The 22,577-nt window shown below is 42.0% G+C and overlaps 1 protein-coding gene across 4 annotated transcripts in view; it reads left to right on the forward strand.

Moving 5' to 3' along the window:
* CSNK1G3 (casein kinase 1 gamma 3) overlaps positions 1-22,577 on the forward strand; it is a 102,569-nt gene that overhangs the window by 21,691 nt on the left and 58,301 nt on the right. For 3 of the 4 annotated variants that reach the window (XM_074995011.1, XM_074995014.1, XM_074995013.1), the window contains exons 2-3: positions 961-1,381; positions 6,014-6,054. The exons of the other annotated variant lie outside the window; for it this stretch is intronic. In XM_074995011.1, the coding sequence (XP_074851112.1) occupies positions 1,204-1,381; positions 6,014-6,054 (219 nt within the window). In that variant the 5' untranslated portion in view covers positions 961-1,203. The remainder of the gene's footprint in view (positions 1-960; positions 1,382-6,013; positions 6,055-22,577) is intronic. 4 annotated transcript variants of the gene reach the window in all.

Consider the following 22,577-nt stretch of genomic DNA (forward strand, 5'->3'; position numbering starts at 1 on the left):
ATAGTCTCTTTTTTTTTTTTTTTTTTTTTGGTATATGCCAGAAGCAGGGGAAAAGTGTAACATCTGTTCTGCCAAAATGTGTTTGAAAATGACGTAAATTAAACAAAGAACAGTATTCCAAGAACAATGTGTATTAGAATGTGATGGTTATAAAGATTGCTATAAAAGGAAACATCTTGAGTTTAACTTCCAGGTAATCCTAACATTTAATACAGAATATGTCAAAGGACAGTAACTTACAATAAGATTTTCAGCAAAAGGGATATTCTAATTAGTGCCCAGGCAAGGAAGTGAATTGAACCCAAAAGTGTGCTATGATAGAACTGTTCTTTTAATAATAATAATAGATTTTATTTGCAAAGCAGGCAATACGAGAAATAATGGAGAACAATTTATTAAAATACTCCACACTCTTCGTTAGGCATTACATTAAGCATCAAAAGTAAAACTGTTTTACCGTTCAGAAAAAGGAAGAGAAATGTATTATTTTTAATCTTTTTTCCTGCTTAACTTGAATGAGTGTATCAGCTCAGAGAATGAGTTTATGTGGTGTTTGCGTATTGTGCTATATTAGCTGCATATAACTTTTGTGAAATAACTGAATTTCTTACCTGTTCAAATTGGCCTAAGTGATAAAGATTTTATGGACCTTCTTTAAATTACAGTATTCAGTTTGTACACCATACAATTCAGGCTGTGTACTTTTGCAGAAAAGTAAATCATTATTACTTAACAATTTGTGTTACAATTCTGCTTTCACATTTTCCTGCACAAGTGCCATTGAAATCAGTGGGAGTTGTATGTATGAATCTAGGGACAAAAATTAGTCACTATGGTACTGTTGTGCAGGTAGGATATATAAAGAAAATTCTGTTAATTATACTTTAATCTTGTGACACTGTAGGAAGATATCTTGTTCCAAATATGTATACTGTGATAAATTTTCTTTTTCATTTACAGAACCTCTGTAAACCCTGCTGGTAGGATACGCACTGAGTATATATTTTGCTTCAGATACTACCAAGGAAAACTATTTTGCGAATGGGATGAATATGCAGCCATTGACTATTAACCAACTACAGCTTTGTGACTGATTAACCAGCTGGAGTACTTAATTAGTGATGTTTCCATTCTCAGTTACCCTATTTAAGTTTGCTTGTCTTGATTAAAAAAAAATTCAAAGTGGAGTACCGTAAATTTGATATGGATGGTAAAAAGAAAGACAAGGACAAACCAGATGATAGAATGGCACGGCCAAGTGGGCGTTCAGGTCACAATCAACGTGGTACTGGCTCTTCAAACTCTGGAGTGTTAATGGTTGGACCTAACTTTAGAGTTGGAAAAAAAATTGGATGTGGTAATTTTGGAGAACTACGTTTAGGTAAGATTGGCATTTCTTATTCCACGCTGTCTGATTGTGGATATTTAGTTTGCATGTACATCTTCAATGCATTTACTTTCCGTATATGCTATTTTTCTGATTGCTCAATGCTTTTAGTGTTGCAGAGATAGTATCTTGGTTATCACACCTTTTGAAATATTTTCCTTAGAGTTAGGCAGTCATTATTGTTAGGTTTAACTATATATATCAAAATAAATAAGCCAATAAGAACTTGGCCCAGTATGTCAATTGGAAATAATGATTTTGTCTTCAATATTATTATGCTGAGCTTGGGAACACTTATTTCAGACTAAGTTAAACTCCCAACTTTCTGATCCAATGGAAAAGTAAACGCAGAATTATACTTACGTAAAAAAGACATTGTATATTAAAGCGTTTATGCTAGAAGGCTGAGTTGATCAGGGATCACAGCTGACCCTGGAGACATTCTAGGTGGCTATCACAGGAACCCTGGGCTGGAAGAAGGAACAAAGGGTGGGTCCATATTCTCTCCACTCTCCAACTCACGTTATGCTGCAGGAGAGTTAAATTGGCAGGCCACAGGGAAAGGACTATTTTGGAGAAAGAGTCTGTCCTGTCCCCAAACCACTTAGAGGGGCAGCGGATGCTATGGGTTTGATCCTCCCTCTTTTTCTCCTGTGCTGGCCTATGATGAGGATAGATGAAACAAACAGCAAGTTTGAGCCCCAGGATAAGTGTCTAAACTGAGGGCTGCCATGAGCCGCTGAAGCGAGCAGCCTGCCTAAAAGTACAGGGCCCTACCAGCCAGAGGAAGAGCTTTAACACAGTGTGAACTAAAGTGTGAAAGCTGTGAAAGGCAATAAAGAAGTCAACTATCTGAGCAGCTCAACCTACAAAAGTGCATAACATGCAGAGTTAGTGGATAATCCACTGGCTGCACACACAGATGAGCATGATATTGAAACTAGAAATATCCAATCAGCTGCACTGTGTAAGTGAAAGACAGTGGATAATGAACCTGAGAGAAACAGAAATGACAAGGAAGGAGAGATGTAAGGAAAGGATGTAGAGCAACACTGCTTCCCTGACAGCAGCCAGCTTCTTTACTTTATCTGCCTCTGCTAAAAGTGAGTGCCTGGTCCTGGCTTGAAAAGTCTACTTATTATGGCTGTCAATTTAATCACAGTTAACCCATGCAGTTAACACAAAAATAATCACAGCTTTAATTGCATTGTTAAATAGTAAACTACAAATTGAAATTTATTACATATTTTTGTGTTTTTTACCTTTACAAATATTGATTTCAGTTGCAACACAATGCAAAGTGTAGAGTGTTCACTCTTTATTACAGTTTTTTGCAATGTAAATGTGATAAATGGTATTTTTCAGTTCACTTCATACAAGTACAGTAATGCAATCTTTGTTATGAAAATGCAGTTGACAAAGGTAGATTTTTTTTTTTTTGTTATAGCTGTGTTCAGAAACAAAATAATGTAAATTTTAGAACCCACAAGTCTACTCAGTCCTACTTCTTGTTCAGCCAATTGCTAAAATAAACACGTTTGTTTACATTTGTGGGAGTTAGTGCTGACTGCTTCTTACTTAAAGTCACCTGAATGTTTTTCAACCAGAATTGCAAGGCATTTACATGCCAGATATGCCCCTTCGTGCTTTGGCCCTCATTCCAGAGGACATGCTTCCATGCCAATGAGCTTGTTAAAAATGCATTAATTAAATTTGACTTAACTCCTAGGGTACAATTGTATGTCTCCTAGTGTGTTTTATCCACATTATGCCATATTTCATGTTATATCAGTTTCAGATGTTTACCCAGCACATGTTCATTTAACAGCATATTCACTGTAGATTTAACGAAATGCAAAGAAGGTACCAATGTGAGATTTCTAAAGATAGCTGCAGCAATCAACCCAAGGCTTAAGCATCTGAAATGCCTTCCAAAATCAGAGAGGGATGAAGTGTGGCACATGCTTTGAGAAATCTTAAAAGAGTAAAACTTGAGTGTTGAAGCTATAGTACCCGAATCACTAAGAAAAATCAATCTTCTGCTTTTCTGCTGGTGTCATTGGATTCAGGTAATGAAAATATATACGTCAGTGTGTATAGTTTTTGGATTGTCCTCAAGCAGAGCCATTGTGGGTATAGACATGTCCCCTGGAATGGTGGTTAAAGCATTAAGGGACATATGAATCTTTTGCACATCTGGCACATGAATATCTTGCAATGCTGACAACAGGCTGTGCAAATGCCTGATTTCACTTTCAAATGACAATGCTGCTGCCTTGTTTCCAGTATCTTCTGCAAATGTAAACAAATTTGCTATGAAGTGATTGGCTGAAGAAAATAGTAGGACTGAGTGGAACTCTACGTTCTAAAGTTGTACGTGGTTTAATTTTTGGGTACAGGTTGAAACTCCCAAATCGGCATTCTCTCGTCTCGTCTGTGGTCTGGAAGGACCATGGATCTTGCAGGTGCAGAAAGTCTCGGGGCTGGGAAGAGAAGGGGCCAGCTGGACCGGCGGCAGGAGTCCAGGGCAGCTACAGCTGGTGCGGTGGCAAGGAGGGTGGAGAGCCAGCAGCTTCTGCCAGGGAGCTGCAGTGAGAGACCCTTGCCCCAGACTGCAGGTAGTAGCCAGGGCTGGCCGGGCAAAAAACTGGCCCGGGGAAGCCGTGGCGGGTGAGAAGCTCCAGGCTGGGGAGTAATGTCTTATTTCTGAGCCTAGGCGGGAAGTCCCAGGCTCGGGAGTGGCATCTCATCCTTGGGGCTGGGCGTGAAGCTGTGGCCAGGGCTGGGCCCAGGGAAGCTGCAGCTGCGGCTGTGGAGAGGTGGTTGGGGCTGTGAGCTGGCAGCTGGGGATTGCATGGGTGGGTAGTCGGGGAGCTGTTCATGACAGCGGTTAGGGGAGGCCTGGAACAGGGACTGGAACAGCAGTGGTGGGAAGGGAGGGAGCAGAATTGACCACCTCATCCCAGAAAAATCCCTCGTCTGGGATGGCTTAGGTTCTAAGGATGCCAGATGAGGGAGGTTGAACTTGTATTTCATTCTACATATAAATTCAGCTTCCATGATAGAGATTGCATTACATTACTTGTATGGATAAATTGAAGATGCTATTTCTCTTTTTACAGTGCAAGTATTTGTAAAAATAAATGTAAACTGAGTGCTGTAGATTTTGTTTTGTAATTGAAATCAGTATACAGTGTAAGAGAAAGTAGAAAACATCCAAAATATTTAAATATATGGTATTCTGTTGTTTTTAAAGTCCAATTTATCATAAAATTATTTAATTTGTTGATCATTCTACTTTACCAATTTTTCAGACTTGTTTTTTTTTCCTCACTACTTTTTCACTCCATCTCATTGTTCTTCATTTCCTCTTATCTCTTCAATTTCTAACTTTTTTGCTATTTGGGAAATCAAAGAGGTTAGAAACTGGGGCTAACTAACATTAAGTTGCTAGGGACCACTGAATAGCCTTGGAATCCTGCAGTACTTTCTGTACAATTGTTCAGTGACCCATATTGTGTTTCAGAAAAATTTTCAGTGTTTGATGCATCAAGGCATGTTATGTGTGAAATGCCTTCTCCTGAAAATGCATTATTTAAACTGTTAAAATTATTTCTTTATATCTATGCTACTAATTTTTAGCAGCTTTGTTAAATATATTTTTAAAGAAATGGCAAGAGGAATGCTAGCTTAAAAAATCATCAAACCCTCCATCGAGTTACAAATCACTGAAAATAGGAGTCAGGAGAGTGCAGATGTATCCTTTCTTGCAGTTAACTTCTTGAACTTTCTATTGGAACAGAACATTTTGTTTGATTTGTTTTGCATTAATTTTTCTTTCCCTTTGCAACTTAGTTATCATATTAGGAAAAAAATCTGTACTAAATAGTGTACATTGTAATCAAAATGCTTAAATCTGATTCAAAATGATATCATTTGAGTTCCTTAGTCTAGACATGCATAGCACTGAGCAGCCTTACTTGTTTAATTTTGTGTTCCCTAGCAATTAAATATTTTCTTACCCCATTGAAAATGTTAAATGTTTTGTTTTTTCCTCCCATGATTATATCTGTTCAGTCATGTATGTAACACAGATAGTCCTAGAATTCCGCAGACAAAATAAACAGTAGGAAATCCTTGTTAGTTGTACTAATGAGGCAGTTTTATAGCTGATTCTGCTTTACTTAGGGACTATCAATATTGGCATTGCACATTTATTTTTTTGACAAAATATATTTAATCAGTTATGTATTAAGTGAAAAGACTATTTCAATTTAATTGTGAAAATATGTGCATCCCTCCCCACAAAATTAAGTGAAGAAAGGGACACAGAATCACCCTTTTGTCAACCTGTTGAGTAAATTGCCATTAATTCTTTGCGTCTTAAGGTTACATGTTACTTCAGTGCTATGAAAGCACAACACAGTGAGCTATTTGGGTTGGTCGCAATCTGGAAGGTTACTTTGTCAATAAGTTTTTTGGCCAGCAGCGTGTTTAGTTGCGGAAGCAAATAACCATGGTGGAGCTTCATTAATGTTTTATGTCAATGTAGTTTTTGGCAATTTTTCTGTCTTTAAATGCAATTCTTGGCAGAGTCTGATATTCATTTTTTTTTTGTCTTTTAAGGAAAAAATCTGTACACAAATGAATACGTGGCAATTAAGCTGGTAAGCTAATATTTTTGATTGACTATTTGTTTTTTTTCAATATTTTAGATGTGAATTTAATTAGAAATCTATTTTGAAATAATGGTTTGCATGCAGCTAAGACTACTCATGTGTATTACCACTGAATTCTGTTAGATTCAACTGTTATCACTAGTTTCAAGGGTAAACCAAACTAGTTATTATTTCAAGAATCTGTCCACTAATCATACCAGGTGGATTCCTCTTTTCTGCTGTAGCAAGAGGGCTTTAAAGAATGTCACCTCAGACAGAACCCAGAAAAGCTTCAGAAATTCTGCTTGTGTCCAGCAGGACAACAGCAGTGGAGATACTGGATGACTGTTTTTTCCAATTAACCTCACCCCCAAGTTTTCAGTTTTTTGTTGACCATCATTGCTACTACTGCTTCCCAGGCAGTCATTTCCCATTATTTGTTTGTATGACTGTCTCTTCCTTAGTGGAGAACTTTGCGTTTCTCTTTATTGAAATTCATTGTTTTCTTCAGATCGTTTCTTCAGATTGTACAGGTTATTTTGAATAGAATAATTAAATAGTAACTGGTAACTTTTGCCTCATTAGTTGCAAAAGAACATTTGAGAATGCATTGGGCTATTGGAAAAGGAGATACGACTTTGTGAAAAAGACTGGAAGCAAAAGAGAAAAATCCCAAATATTGCACAATATTTGTGAGTGTAAGGAAGAAAACTTACCAGTGAGTGGGAGATGGAGGTGCAGAGAGTTGAGCAGCTAGCAAAGTGTCCAGGACAAAATGCAAGTAGTTGGGGCAATGGTGCCAGTGATGCCTAATGTTTTTATTTTGAACCTCTGACTTAAAAGTGCAGAACTGTACTGTGGTGTATATGTGCAGTGAAAGTGCAGTTTTGGGGTAGTTTCTAATGAACCTTATTTGTTTGCATGCATGTCTCTGCAAACCCTGATGAACTAGGGCAAATGTGTTTATTTTCTGTGCAAAATGAACTGTTGATGCCTTTAAAAATATCATTCCTGAGGTTGTTTAATAAAACTGTATTATGCAGTAATTATCTACTAGCAAGTAATCTTTTCTTTAAAGTATCAGTCGGATAGCAGTGTTAGTCTGTATCCTCAAAAACAATGAAAAGTCCTGTGGCACCTTATAGACTAACAGATTTTTTTGGAGCATAAGCTTTTGTGGGCAAAGACCCACTTTGTCACTCACTATCACCAAAAGCTAGTACAATTACCTGACAGCCTCTTCAGTGGCGGGATTTCTTACCCTCCCTCTAGACTCCCCGTCTGCAGCCTCCTGTCCTCTTTGCTCGGTAACTCACTTAACTGCATACCCTTCCCTGCTGTGCCCCCTTCCCTGTTACAATTGGCACACAACACCATTTTCTCCATTTGCTCCAGGATCCCAGTTTATATCAATAGTCGCAACAATACCCTACAACACCCTGAACCTCATTGCCATCAGGGCAAAAGCATAAATGCAAGAAAGTCCTGTAACCACACACTGCAATGAAGACCTTTTTGTGGCTCTCTTTTGAGTTTTGGGCATGCACTGCATCTGATGAAGTGGGTCTTTGCCCATGAAAGCTTATGCTTCAAAAAATATGTTAGTTGATAAGGTGCCACAGGATTTCTCATTGTCTTTTCATTAAACAAACAAAATGTGGCAGGGTAGTACAGGGAACAGTGCAAACAGGAAGGGCACTTAAAGTCATAGCTTGACTCTGCTTCCTCTGCAGTGGAGCGCAAGGTTCAAAAGGTGCTCTCTGTCACCCAAGGTAAAAGAGGGGTGCAGGTGCCCTGTTCTGTGCCTTGAGCTGGCATGTGGGAGGTGAATGGCCTCTGAGAGACGGTTCTAAGTAGCCAGTATTATCCATGGCATGCATAATTTGGCTTGCTGCTGATTTACAGTATTGCATTGCCTGATGGTCTAGTTAGTAACATGCTACAACAAGGCTTTTTGGCTTCATATTTTCTCCAGGAGTTGCATCTGCCATTTTTCTTTTTTTCCATACTGACGCTGGTCGTGGCAGTGCAATTGCTTTGCTCTCCTTTGCCACTGCTGTGAGCTCCCTGGAAATTTCCTTTTGTGATCTCCCCCTCTGTCATCAAATACTTCCTCTTCCAGTTCTTGCTTTTGTTTTGCGGCTGTTTTTGCTATTTGGGACGGGGATGGTGTCTGAACATTTCATCAACTTCTTTCTGTTTTCATCCCCACAGGTCTGCTACTGAGCCATTGACATGGGCCTTGTCCTTTAGAGTCTGGCCAGTGTAGATGCAGTAGCTTTGGGGATATTAAAAATAAGAAGGGAATGTTATGTTCTAAAGAGGCTATGAGAACATTTTGTGCTTGGTTTTACCTTCTTGACCTTCTTCAAAGTCTTGGGGAAGCCTCTGAAATAGTAAGTGGTGTATTTGTAGTACAGGTCGAACCTCTCTAATCTGGACCTCTTCCAGCAATATCCAGACACAAGTTTACTTAGTTGGATGACCACTTACCATGGGTGTATCCAAGTTTCCTGCAGCCCCATGAAGTTTGTTTCCAGCCACCAGTCCTGGCTCTGTGTTCTGTGTTGTTATTTAGCTGTAATTTACCCCTAAATGTCTTCTAAGAGATGAGTAAGGAATGGAAGTGTTGGTAATGCTCCTTGGAAATATTAACGTCCCATGGTGTGGCAAATTCTCTCATCTAGCACAGATTAGGTCCCAAAGGTGCAAGATTAGAGTTTCAACCTGTATGCACTATGTGGGTTTGCTGTTGTGCCCTGGAGGATTAGGGCTAAGGGTGAAGGAGAGAGGAAGGAGGTTGGATTTGTGAACAGGATTCCGATCTTGCTTTGCAGTTTTGCTATGCCTTGGAGGAGATTTATGATGATGGGAGGAAGCGGATGGGTCAGCAGGCAGAGTCTGGTGGCAAGATGCATATTCATTCCCTCTACATCATCATAAGGCTGCGCTGACTCTGGATGATGTTGCTCTGAGGCATGTGACTAGGGTGCAGAGAAAGACCTTATTCAGAAAGGCAAAGGGCAGACCGGGGTAATTCACTGTGAAGTTATTCGCTAAGGTGGTGGTCACAGAAGTTTTGAAAGTGGAAAAGTGTTGGAAAACTGTATGATTGTAGAAGGCCATGTAGATATTCCTTAGTCTCTGAATAAAAACTGAACAATTTCTTAACCTTAGATTTTACTTTCTTACCTGAAAACATGTTGAAAGTACAGAGTAAAATAGATGAGGTTCTGCACTGATTGTTTGAAGCATTCGTAGTTACCAATCTGTAAGAATGCATATTATTAAGTTTTAGAGGAGCTGTTCTCTTTATAGTTTTGGGCATACACTGTTGAGGTCTGTCTCCTGTAAAGAATGCTTTTCTTGTAATCGTTTTTCTGCATTTTTTCAGAAAAGAACATTTTCTTTATTTGAATCAGCTGTGGGTTGGATTGGAAGAGAGGCTGTAGCAGTGCCATGCTTATGGCTGCCATTTTGAGATGGTGAATGAGGTTTGGAGGGGGATGATGATGTATGTTGAGTAGAACAGCTGAGGAAAGAGGTGTGGCCTAAAAATTTTACAATCTCTAGCTCGAGGAATAGACCAAATACCCGTCTAGAGTGGCCATCATTTTGGAATGGTGAATGGACAGTTTGGGCTGACGGAAGGAGGGAGATGTTGATGTCAGTAAGATGTTTCTATCTCCCTTCAGCCTACAATAGCTGCTGTGCAAGGGGGCACCTGGAATAGAAGCTGGTATAGCATAACAACAAAAAATAATTTATATAGTACTATTTTTAAGTACATGCTAAGATTCCTTCTATAGGATCAGATTCAATCCTCTGAATTGCTGAGAGAGATTTGGGTTGTGCTGCTGCTACTTCTTCAGGGGCAGAAGCTCCATTAATTACCTGGATCATGTGTGTATGTAAAATCCTATCCAGTGCCAGAAAAAAAGGACAGGTTACAAAGTCCCCTACCAGAGTTTTTTCCTGTAGTCCCTCACTTTAATGTAGGTGTATCTGAGCTGTTCTACTGTACATCTGGTACTATTTAGCATCCCGATAGGGGCTTCTCATGTACAGCTGTGCAGCAAGAGCCACAAAAAAGTCTTAATTATGGTGTATATTTACAGGACTGTCCTGCACTAATGCCTTTACCCTGATGACAAAGAGTTTCGGGGTATTGTCGCTGTTGATATAAACAGGAATCCTGGAGTGCATGTGGAAAATGATGCTGTGTGCCAGTTGTAACAGGGAAGGGGGCAGAGCACGGACAGGTATGCAGTTAAATCAGTTATGCAGTGAAGCGGACAGGGGTCTGCGGACAGGGAGTTTAAAAGGGAAAGCAAGAGATCCTGCTGCTGAATGTGTCAGGTAAGTGTACTAGCTTAGGTGAGAATGAGCTTGCTTGACTGAATTTTGATTTTTGATTTCAAGTGATTTCAGTTACTGTAGCAGTTGGGATTGTATGCCTGGGAAGGTGTGAGCCAATGCTCCCTTGACTGTCCTTGATCAGCCTCCAGAATCACCTTCACCTGTTTGGCTAACAAGTGAGTAGGCCTGACCTAGGTGAGCAGGCTTTAAAAACAAGAGGCAGAGCGACCAGCGGATCGAAGAGGACAGGGCTGCAGATGGGGGTTTAAGAGGGAGTTTGATAGAGGGAGTGTGACCGAGGGAGTTCTACAATGGTTAGAAAGACCCTCAGCATTTCTCCTGTCTCCTCTGTCTGCACCTGTAATTAGAGTTTCTGAGCATGGATGCTGCTGCCAGACCCTGGTGTTTTGGAGGGACCGTGACTTGTAGTTTCCACTTACTGAAATCCAGAGTTGGGGGGCACCATCCAATGTGACAGGTGTCTCCTGGCGGAATCTCTGAGGAAGCTGGTGGGAGAGCCACAGAAGCAGGGTATTAGGCTAAGAAGTATGCAAATCCATGAACAATTCCTGGATAGTGTTCACGTGGAGACAGCTGAGGCTAAGGTAACTGTACTGTTACAAAAGACTACTGTTATACTTCCTTCTCCACTCGTGATGGCTCGGGGAGGACACTGGCAACTGGTCACTTCTAACAGCAGACAGTGTTCCATTCCAGCTCCCAACCCTCCCACCATGGTACTGGAAAAAACATTATGCTGTTCTGGATAAGGAATCACTCTCTACAGAAGAAAAGCCTTGTACCTTCAAGGCTGTGAGGTCAGCTGCCACCACTATAAGGAGGTGGATGCTGTAAAGTATCATCTCAGGAGGTATGCTGCATGCCAGGGCCACACATCCAAAATGTTATGGAGGCATTACTGAGGATTGTCCAGCCTTCTGACTATTACCCCGTATTACTCATCCATGTGGGCATGAATGATACTGCAAGGTGCAGCCTTGAGCAGATCAAGCTTGACTACAGGACTCTGGGAGTATGCATGAAGGAGTTTGGAGTGCAGGTGGTGTTCTCTTCAAGCCTTCCTGTCAAAGATTGGGGTCCAGGCAGAGACAGGTGCATCCTGGAGGTGAATGCCTGGCTCTGAAGATGGTGTTGCCAGGAGTGCTTTGGATTCCTTGCCCACAGGATGCTGTTCCAAGAAGGATTGTTAATCAGGGATGGGGTCCACCATTTGAGGAAGACTGTATTTGGCTAACTTAGTGAGGGTGGCTTACAACTAGTTTCAGTGGGGGCAGGTGACCAAAGCCCACATATAAGTAAATAATTTGGAGACCTGGGAGTTGCATAGGAAATGGGAGGGATCATGGGCTATAATAGCAGGGGGAAAAAAGGGACTCGGCAGAACTGGGAGGCAAAAGCAAATCAATATCTTAAATGCCTATCTACAAATGCAAGAAGTATGGGTAATATGCAGGAAGAACTTAAAGTCCTAATAGATACAACTATAACAATTGGTATTGCAGAGACTTGGTAGGATAATACACGTTCGGAATATTGGTATAAAAGGGTGCAGCTTACCCAGGAAAGAGAGGTAGGGTCAACAGGGAGATGATGCCTCATATAGTAAATGTGCAAACCTGGCTTGAGGCGGAGATGGATGCAGGAGACAGACACATTGAGAGTCTCTGGGTTATGTTAAAAGGGGTAAAAAAGAAGGATGATGGCATGCTTAGAGGTCTACTACAAACAACCTACCTAGGTAGAAAAGGTGAGTGAGGCTTTTTCTAAGCAGCTAACAAAATGCAAAACATAGGATTTGGTGGTGATCGGGGACTTCAGCTATCCAAACATATGTTGGGAAACTAACACAACAAAGCACAGGCTGTCCAATAACTTCCTGGACTGCACTGAAGACAGTTTTTTATTTCAGGAGGTGGAAAAAGCTACTGGGTGGAATCAGTTCTAGATTTGGTTTTAACAAATAGAGAGGAACCGGTTGAGAATTTGAAAGTGGAAGCCAGCTTGAGAGAAAGTGACCATAAAATAATAAAGTACATGATTCTAAGAAATCATGGTGGGGAGAAGAGCAAAATAGAGACAATGGATTTCAGGAAGTTAGGCTTTGGTAAACTCAAAGAGCTGATAGGTGAGGACACATGGGAAGCAAGACAGAGGAAAAACAACTGAAGAGAGTTGGCAGTTTTTCCAAGGGACATTATTAAGGGCCCAAAAGCAAGCTATACTGCTGTATAGGAAAGATAAGGTGTGGTCAAAGATTGCCTTGACTTAGCCAGAAGATACATATTAGAAGCAAGAGAAACACAAAGGACAGGGTAGGCCCACTCCTCAGTGAGGCGGGAGAAACAATATCAGGAAATGTGGAAATGGCAGTGGTACTTAATTACTTCATTTCAGTCTTTACCAAGAAATCTGATGAAGGAATGCCTAAAATAGTGAATGTTATTGGGAAGGGGGTAGATTTTGAAGATAAAATACAAAAGAACAAGTTAAGTTACTGTAAGTTAGATGTCTGCAAGTCACCAGGGCCTGATGAAATTCATTCTGGAATAATCAAGGAGCTGATAAGGGAGGTACCTGAGCCTTTAGCTAGCATCTTTGAAAAGTCCTGAGAGCTGAGAGAGATTCCAGAGAACTGGAAGAGCGCAAATACAGTGCCCATCTATAAAAAGGGAAGCAAGAACAACCCAGGAAACTACAGACCAGTTAGTTTAACTTCTGTGCAGGGAAAGATAATGGAGCAAGTAATTAAGGAATTCATCTGGAAGAAAATAAGGTGATAGGCAACAGCCGGCATGGGTTTGTAAAGAACAAATCATGTCAATAGGTTTTTTTGATAGGATAACAAGCCTTGTGTGTAAGGGAAAAGCGGTGAACGTGGCATACCTAGACTTTAGTAATTCGTCATTTGATATATAGTCTGAAGTGATCTTATTATTAACCTAGGCAAATACAACGTCAATGGCGTTACTAAGAGGTGAGTGCATAACTGGCTGGGTAGTGGTTCTCAGAGTTAACAGTTAGCAGTTCACGATCATGCTGGACAGGCATAACAAGGGAGGCTCCACCAGGTGTCTGTTTTGCCACCAGTTCTATTCATACCCTCAAAGAATGTATGAAAGTGTAAAGAGCTGTGACTTTTATTGACACTATTTTGAAAAAACCTGCATCGTTGTCTTTTGGATCTACTGGGTAACACATTTCAAGAAAGATGTGGCTATGCTGCGTGGCTACGAATGCTATGGAGTTACTCCATTTTTGTTGTAGAATACTTTTTTTGCAGCACTTTACGTACTGAATATGCTGGTTATATAAAGTGAAATGAAGAATATGAAAACCTAAGATGTGGAATAGTGAAACCCAAAATGGCATGTCTTAAAGTAAATGCTTCTAATCTACTGTATATTTGAGAGCATTTGTCTGGGGGTTTGTCTGTTTCAAGAACTCCATCTAAATTGTGAGAGCTAAGTCCACCAAATTTGGTATACAACGTCCACTTATAGCTTACAGTAAGTTAAGGGTGTGTGTGTGTGAGGGGGGGATGCTCTCCCACCCCCAGCTTTGTTGCTTGTTGTTCTCCTTCCTCATTGTCGGGCAGCGAGGGGAAAATAAGTAGTTTGTTGCATTCCTCACTGTGGCTGGGGAAGGCAGGCTGTGCACTTTGCTCTTAAGCTCTTGTGGGTGTGGAGGGGTTCAGGGCAGGAGGTTGAGGTGTGTGTGGAGGGGATCAGGGAGTCAGGACAGGGGCTTGGGTATGTGTGGAGGCTCAGGGCAAAAAGTTGAGGAATGCAGGAATCAGGTTTGAGGAGTTTCAGGCCGGGGGGCTGCAGATGTGGGAGAGTACAGGAGTCAGGTTTGGGGGGCAAGGAGGGGCTCAGGGCAGGGGGGCAGGGTTGTGGGGGAGTGCAGGTTTTGAAAAAGTCATTTAAATTGTACATAATTTCCTATTTTCTCCAAAATCATTATTGACTTAAGGAGACCTGAGCAACACTGGGTAAACTTTCTAGTATAGTTACATAGCCAGCTTAGGAGAGGAACTTCTACCAAACTGCTTGGTGGCTTCAGGATTGCCAAATACCAGGTTCATTCCACGAGCAGGAAGTGATGTGTTTTTTTGTTTGTTCGTTTTTTTTTAAAAGGTGTGGGGGTGGAGGGAGGCAGCTAACTTTTTTCCAAAGAGCAAAATTGTGTATCCTACTGTAAATTCATTTTCCTTTTTAAAATATGCCTAAATCTCTAAATCCAGTACAAGTTGCTTAGGGGCTGGAGTTCTTTCTGGTTTTGAAGCGTGTTAATTGATGAGGGAGTGTGTTAATAATAATCCCTCATAGTATCTTTTGCATGATTGGTTGGTTGTTTTGGAGCACTAATTATATGATATTCCAGATTAAGAAAAATGTAAATCTGATACTTTCCATTTTTGATTTGTTTATGAATTTTTGAGTAAGTTGCAACATTCATAAACATTGCCACTCATGAATTATTTATAAAATGCTGTGTTCAGGTTGCTAGGCTGTTTCTATATTAAATTCATTCAACATCTGAAGTGATTGTGCTTTGGCAATTTAGTTTTAGCATATTGATTTGCTAATTCCTCAGAGTCCTACAACAGCATCACTTAAAGCTATGTAGAAAGCTTAAAGAATCATTTTCAAATAACTTATTTTAAAAAATCTGAAAGAGTCCTAGTGCTGGTAGAAGTCCAGTGTGTTGTTACATAATGCATATAGAACTATAATAGTTACTTGACTATTTGAAGCAATGTGAAGGAAGTAGTGTGTTTTAACATGTAATAAGCTGACTGTATTATGGGGTGCAGGGGCCTCTCCTCCTCTCTCTGTCTTGGAGGTAGACCATGGCATTTGAATAGCTCACTAGGATCACATGGTAGTGTTGGGGGTATTATCAGAGTAGATGTGACATTCAGGCTTTCTAACTGGGTTGGCTCTCAAGGATCAAGAGGCAGTACATCCCTAAGCTGGACAGCTCTGGCAAGCAGTTGGTTGTGCTGTTAGGCGGGGAGCATGGGCAAATACTGGCCATGTGGCCTTTGGTGAGGAGTTTGCCAACCAAGGGGTAGGGGAATGTAGGCTGACCCAATTTCACTGTGTTCTAGCCCAGGGCCTTTTCGATATTAGGATTTTCCACCATCTGGTCAATGGAGATTGTCCTGCGACATGCTGACAGGCTGTCAAGCCATAACACCATCAAAGTAAAACTCTGTGGCTACTTCTTAGCTGAGTTCCAGATCAGGCTCCTCAGTTTGATCCAGGTATTTGGTAACCAGCAGTTCCTCCAGCTCCCTGGCCGTCTCTGGATCCGGCTGCTGCCTGCCTTGTCAGCAGTCTACAGCAAGCAGGGCATGTCTTTCTTCTTCCCTGGCTTGGCCCCAACTGAGTTAGGGTCTCCACCTTCTAGTACGTCCTGCTCCACCCCTTAATTTCTGGTGTGTGGGCTGGGCCTGGCCAGCCTCAGCCCATTGAGCCAGAGAGTGGTGTTTATCTCTCTAGCTCAGAGGGGGGCCAGACTGCTTCACTGCACTATGAAAACTCTTTAACTCTTGTTGGTTTTGGTTATAGACCCCATGTAATAAGGTTGCACTTGCCTCTCATGAGTGCCCTTTTGTCTGAGTGTAGTGCCAGCACTTTCTCTCTAGTATTACAGTAGAGTATGCAGCAACTCAGCCCTTTTGGGCTGAGTCTTTCTGTATATGAAGTAAAAAATTTAAACCTCTTTCAAGGTATGTATCCTCTCTTTATTAGTGGCCCTATCTGAGCTCACTCCTCACTCAGTCCAGCAGGGCCTATTGCAGTACCCTGGTTTGGTGTCTCAGCCACTCAGACTCTCTCTCAAATTGTCTCTGCTTTAGTACAGAGTGATGCCCCAGGCACACTCCTTGGAGGCAATATCTTTACCCTCTCAGGGCTATTCTGGCCCCAGTTCTGAAGCTGGACAGCTATGGTTCAGTTAATCTTCCATGCATGCTTCAAAGTCCAGACCATTTCATCAGTAGCTGGTGCAGGGGACCTGGGCATGCCCTTTACCTGGGTCCCTGCACAGGGACTCAAAAGAGAGCAGCCCTCTACCATGTCCCTTTAAGTAACCTGAGTCATGCCTACAGTTCCCTGAACCACTTTCCTATGCCCCTAGCACATTTGTTTCCTTAACCTCAGGACCTGGGACTGGTTGAGTCCCAGCAGCCAGCTCCTGGCTTCTTTTCCCCGCTTCTCCCACAATTTCTGCCTTCATTGCTCTGTCCGAGGTCCTGTAGCTCCCTTGTCTATCAAGGCACACCATCCTTGCTAGAGCTAAGCAGTGGTTCCCAACTTTTTCCAGAGGGGGACCCATTTTGAAAATTCAGGAAGACTTGGTGACCCAAGGCAATTCAAAAATGGGGAGGGGCGAGGGTAAGGGCAGTGCCATAACTAGCTAATTTTGCACCTGAGGCAAGAACATAAAATTGTGCCCCCTTGTGTATATATTCATAATAGTTTTTACAGAAAAGGGGAAATATATTAATAAAATAATAACACTACATTTGCTATGGTTAATTGGAGTTGTGGTGGAAAGACACTCTCTCCCAAACTGCTCCCCTGGGCTTAAACCCCACAGTCAGGGGCTAGGGGAGTCGCACTCGGGGGAGTCACGTTGAGGGGCTAGGGCAGTCACACTCAGGATCTGCAGGGGGCTGGGGGAGTCACACTCAGGGACTGGACAGGGCTAGAGGGGGCCAGGGGAGTCACTCAGGGACTAGGAGTCGCTCACAGGTTGGAGAGAGCTAGGGGAGGCAGAGGGACTCCCACAGCTGGAATCTGGCTGGGGCACGGAGCCCCAGCTGGCAGTGCCAGCCACAGGAACCCCGGCTGGTATGGGAGGAACCCCCATCTCCATGGCTGGAAGCTGGCTGGGGCAGAGCCCTGGCCGGCAGAGCCAACTGCGGGAACCCTTGCTGGGGCCGGGGTGGGAGACCCATGCCCCCTGCCCATGCCTGGAAGCCATCTTGGGGGGGACCCCGCTTCCTGCAGTGGCTGGAAGCCAGGGAGCTGATCAGTTCTGCCTTTCCTCCCAACCTTGGATTCAGGCCTCCATCTTACCTGAGCTGGATGCTGCTCCTCAGGTACACAGTTCTCTGCCCTGCAGCTGAAATGGTTCCCAATTTAATTGATTGGGTTAACTAATGACCTGATGGCTGTTTAATCCAATTAAAAAGTTGAGAACCACTTCAGGGGTGTGAATGGCTTCTTAATAGCCACCTGTGGAGTCATCCAGCCCAGCCCATAATTGAAATGTAATTATGACACATGTTTGGTCCCAAACTGTAGGAACTCAGCTTTGCTCTGCGCTTCTCCTTATATGGACCTGCTGAACCTAGATTGGTTGCTCCCTGCATCCATACTGATTGGGTTTTGTAATGGATCAGGACCCCTTTTGGTGTTGTCATCGAAGGTAATGAGAGCCCACTGAGCCTGTTTTCCTGCCAACTTGGTTCCCCAGTACCCTGCCGTCTTGAGTCAAACATACTAGCCTGCTAGTTAAACACAGACTAAGTGTCTGGGACACCCCCCAAAAGCTACTGACCATATCTGAAAACAACATGAGGTACCTGTGTCCATCATTGATACTCAGCCCAGCTGAACCCTAGATAAATCAGCCTTCTGCTGCATGGAGATCTGTACAAAGTAAGTTCATGAAACTTGACTTCTTTCTTAATATATAGAAAGATGCATACACTCCTCCCCATACCACCCAGGTAACTTATTTATGATGAGTTTAATAATAAACAAAGTGATGTATTAAGTATAAAAATGTAAGATTTAAGTAATAGCACACATTGCAATGTAGGTTACTAAACAAAATAAAATAGAACATGCAAGCTAAGCCTAATGCACTGAAGAAACCACAGTTTGGACCTACCTGGTCTGGCACAGTTGGGACCTGAGCCATTCTGAAGGAGGGAGCTTGCCAGACTAAAGGAGGTCAGGCCACTCTGGGCCATCCTGCTTCAGCCAGCAGGGCATCTTGCCCCCAACAGAATGGCTGGGTGCTCAGCCATAGCAACATCTGGGGCTCTCTGGTCCAGCAACATCTGTGGTCCTGCTGGATGTTGGCAGATGAGAGAGGTTCAACCTGTAGTTACGAGTACTATCTCACCTTCAGAGTTCTAATAAGCTTTTAGCACAGACTAGAAAGTCTTCGAGCCTGACCCCAATATTTTCCCCTGTTCAGTCTTTTCAGCAAACATCTAGGGTGGGGTAGCCAGGGAGAATTGATGACCTAGACTATGTCACTCCCCACCCATAAATAGGATTAGCATAAGGTGGGAATTGTACATTCAGTTTTCTCCCAACATGAACATATTGATGATAAATTTACAGTCAGTATTCCCAGCTTCAGGTACAGAAATGATAACATGCATGGAAATAGGATAATCATATTTGGTAGATTATAACCTTTCTAAAGTTATCATTCATGAAGTATCTTCATATAGCATATTCCAGTTATATCATACTCATATTCATAAGCATATTCTTATAAAGAATATGGATGTCCCATCACAGCTGTGCTCCATGTTGTCACTTTAGGCAACTTGGAAGATCCTCTCCACTGCTCTTTTTTGGGGTAGGGTGTGGGAGGGCCATGAGAGCTTCAGCAGGGAGACTAGGAGCATAGTCTACCTTGTCTCACACTGATGTTCGGGAAGGGGGATGGTATTTTTTTATGTCAAATGTTTTTAAACTGTGTATTTTTATTATGCCTGTTATATAAATAAAGGAAAGATTTGCAAACTGCCTTGTTTTTAAATGTTACGTACATCATTGCACAACTGGTTACATGAATTACTTATTTTAAACTTCTGGTACATCAAGTATTAACACTCCTGCAAAGTGCCTGTAGTTGACAGTAGCAGAAAGTGCTTTTATACCCACAGTCTCATGACTTTTGTGAATTCCTAATTTTTCATAATATGGACCTCATCTTAATAGATTCTCATTCTCATAGAGTCTCCTTTCGGCTGTGTCTACCCTAGACAGTTCTGTTGATGTAACTCAGGGAGTGTCTACACATGAACCATTCTCTCGACAGACATCTGGATTTGTCTCAAGCGTTATCCTTCAAAAATTTAAGGATGCAGTTGTAGACACTTCTGTCAACAGAGAGGGCTTCTGGTTCACTGGGCAGTCCTGTTTGCAGAGCTTCCAGTCAGCTGTTCTATCGACAGAGGGCAGGGCAGTCTGGCTGCTCTGTCCATCTGCTCTTGTGTGCAGATGCACTCTCTTGACAAGAGTTTCTGTCGATGCAACTCTGATAGACATTGCTGTCGACAGATGCTTCTAGTGTTGATGTAGCCTTCATGTTCAGAAATACATCATCATCTTCCTTACCATCTATGATCCTCCACATGAGAGTTCTTATGGGGTGAGAGACTGGGTAAATGTCATTTAATTTTACTTCTGTGTTAACTCAGGCCTTATCTGTATTGAACTTTTTAGCCTAAAATATGAATTGAATAGATAATGTTCACAGTCTGTCGTTTTTTCCAAGTTAGCTTATGTTGCTTGGGAAGGAGTTTTAAAACTGGAAAAAAGAATCATTCTTAAATCTGAATTAGTGTGTTCGCTTGGGGGAGTATATTAGAATAACTATATTTGTATAGCTGGTCCTGTGTACACCAGATCTCAAGCATCACATGACCAGGCAGTGCTCCCTTGACTATGGTTTAGGAATCTAAACTGTACACTCTTATTCTTGGTCATTGTTACTCTTTTATTTTCTTATCGTACAGTCTTTGGCTGGCAAGCCCACCTCCTTTGTTGCCCTGCCACATACCATGCTTCAGATTCTTCTGCTTCTTCTGTTATCTCCTCTTTTGGTCCCACAGAGTCACCCACTCTACACATTAAACCAGCAACCAAATAAACTTCCCCAAAACCTTTATTCATAAACATCTATTACAGTTCATAATGAACATTGTAAAAAATAAACAGTTCCAGAACCATCAATAAAAATGCACAATTACTTAAAGAATTACTTAAACCATGTCTATTCTTGCCCAAGTTCTCCGTACTCAGTAGTGTTTTCTTTCTTCCTCTTGGAGCCTTTTAAGTTTTAGAGAAGAGATCCATCAGTTATTGCTGTCCAAAATAGTGATGCACCAAAATTTCTGCAGTGAGAACTTGGATTAGTTTTTACTTTTATGCCACTAAACACAAAATTAACAGGTTGATATAGTTCTTGGAATGAGTGTTCAACAAAAAGCAATACTCACTTGATGACTGTCTCTAGTGGAAATCTGCTCCCTGAAATTGTTCTTCAATTAGACTGGTGCATTGTCAAGAGTATACAAAGGGGACTAAAGGTGAGTGGTGTAGCACTTCTGCAACAAATAATAAATATTGGATTGTGACACTGTTGTGGAGCTAAAAATTGTCAGACTCGAATAATTTGCAGATGAGTATTTAAATATTGTCCTGTGACAGGGACACGCATGGGGTATCATTCAGGAGTCTGCAAACAAAATAGTGAGAAGAGCCACTTTTTCAAGTTCAGTTACAAAATCAGTACTTCAAGAGCCTCAATGGATATCAATGCGAGACATCCATTAATAAATTAGCTCCAAGTTTTAAACTCATTTTCGGATGAAGTCTGCCCCCATGATGCCAGAATAAGAGATTTTTGCACAGAGGATCTAGGCCCCATCTGCTCCACATGCTTTTAAAGATGTGTAGAATTAGACTCTAAACATAATTGTGTCTATAACCATGCTTACTACACGTGTAATATGTGGTAGCAAATAGTGTTCCCCAAATAGTAGAATATTCAGTTCACTAACAGAACTTATTTTCTTCGAGCTGGTTCAAATCATTGAGCTGTTCAGTGGCAGGCTTATGGCTGCATAACCATATGGCCAGTTCCTCTATCTAAGTCTTTTTAACACCAAGGACTGGCTTGCTGCCTTCTTCAATTGTCAGGGAGATTTCAGTGATTTGTATCAGTCCATCGCCTGGTCGTTGACATACTGTCCTATAAAACAAAGATAGCAGGGTGCATTGCCTTATGTTCTGACAGTGATGCTCTGCATGCATGGCCTGCAGGCACTCCCAGGGTGAGGGTCTCTGCTCTGTACCCTCCCTCTGCCGGGTGGTAGCAGAGGGCCCGGTGGACAATTGCTGCTTTGCAGAACCAGAATGCACTGTGTCCAGGGTGGGGTGGGAACAGGATGCTGCTGCACACCCAGGGAGCCTGGGCCTAAAGTGTAGTGGCAGATATACTGCTAGCCTGGCTCACACATGAGGGGTCAGCACATTGCTGCTGGGGACAGAGCAGCACAGCTAAGGGGTGGAGGATGCAGGAGGAGCCCAGATTTGGGGGCAGGAGAAGGAGGGGAGGAGACACCCACAAACCACTATGTACCTGTCTGGAGCAGGACCCCACTCACTGCTGCCGCTGCACCACATTCCGGTTGAGCCCAGATGGCACACCAGTAGGTCAACCCCTCCCCCTGCTGATTCCTGGCCTGCCCAAATGTGAGAGGGGAAAGAGGGAGAGTCAAATGCTGGCTAGGCTGGAGATAGCTACTATTATTTCAGCAGCGGCAGGGCAGGGTCATTAGTGTCAGGAGCCACAAATGACTCCTTAAAGATCCACGTGCAGCTCCGGAGGTGCAGGTTGCTGACCACTGGCCTAGGTCTTTGCCCTTTGGACTAGGATGAGTGCAACTGTCTTCTGTAGTGCGTTAAAATTTTATCTGCGTGTTTATAGAATTAAATGAATAATGTATAATGATGGATCGTTGGTGGAACATAGTAGAAGTTTTTATTTTTCAATTAAACAGACAAACCTATGGTAGAATATTTAAATTGTAAAGACAGCACTCAAATGTAGCAAATCCCAGATTTCTAATTACATGTACAGTTTAATTTCATTCTCAGGCATGTCAATAAGCCTTAATTACATGATCACATACTTTTTTCCTTCCCACATTATTCCTGCCTCCTTCAGTATACAGAGGGTCAGAATGAAGATTTCATGGGCAATTTTAATTCTGGCTTTTTCTAACTTACAACTTCTACCTTGGGTTGTCTTTGCAACCAGGTAGTTCTGTTCTCTCTCAGATAGAATTAGTTTGGGATGGGGACTGTTTAACCTTCTGTAAT

This window comes from Carettochelys insculpta, chromosome 5 (genome assembly GCF_033958435.1).
Source record: "Carettochelys insculpta isolate YL-2023 chromosome 5, ASM3395843v1, whole genome shotgun sequence".
Classification (NCBI taxonomy): Eukaryota; Metazoa; Chordata; order Testudines; family Carettochelyidae; genus Carettochelys; species Carettochelys insculpta.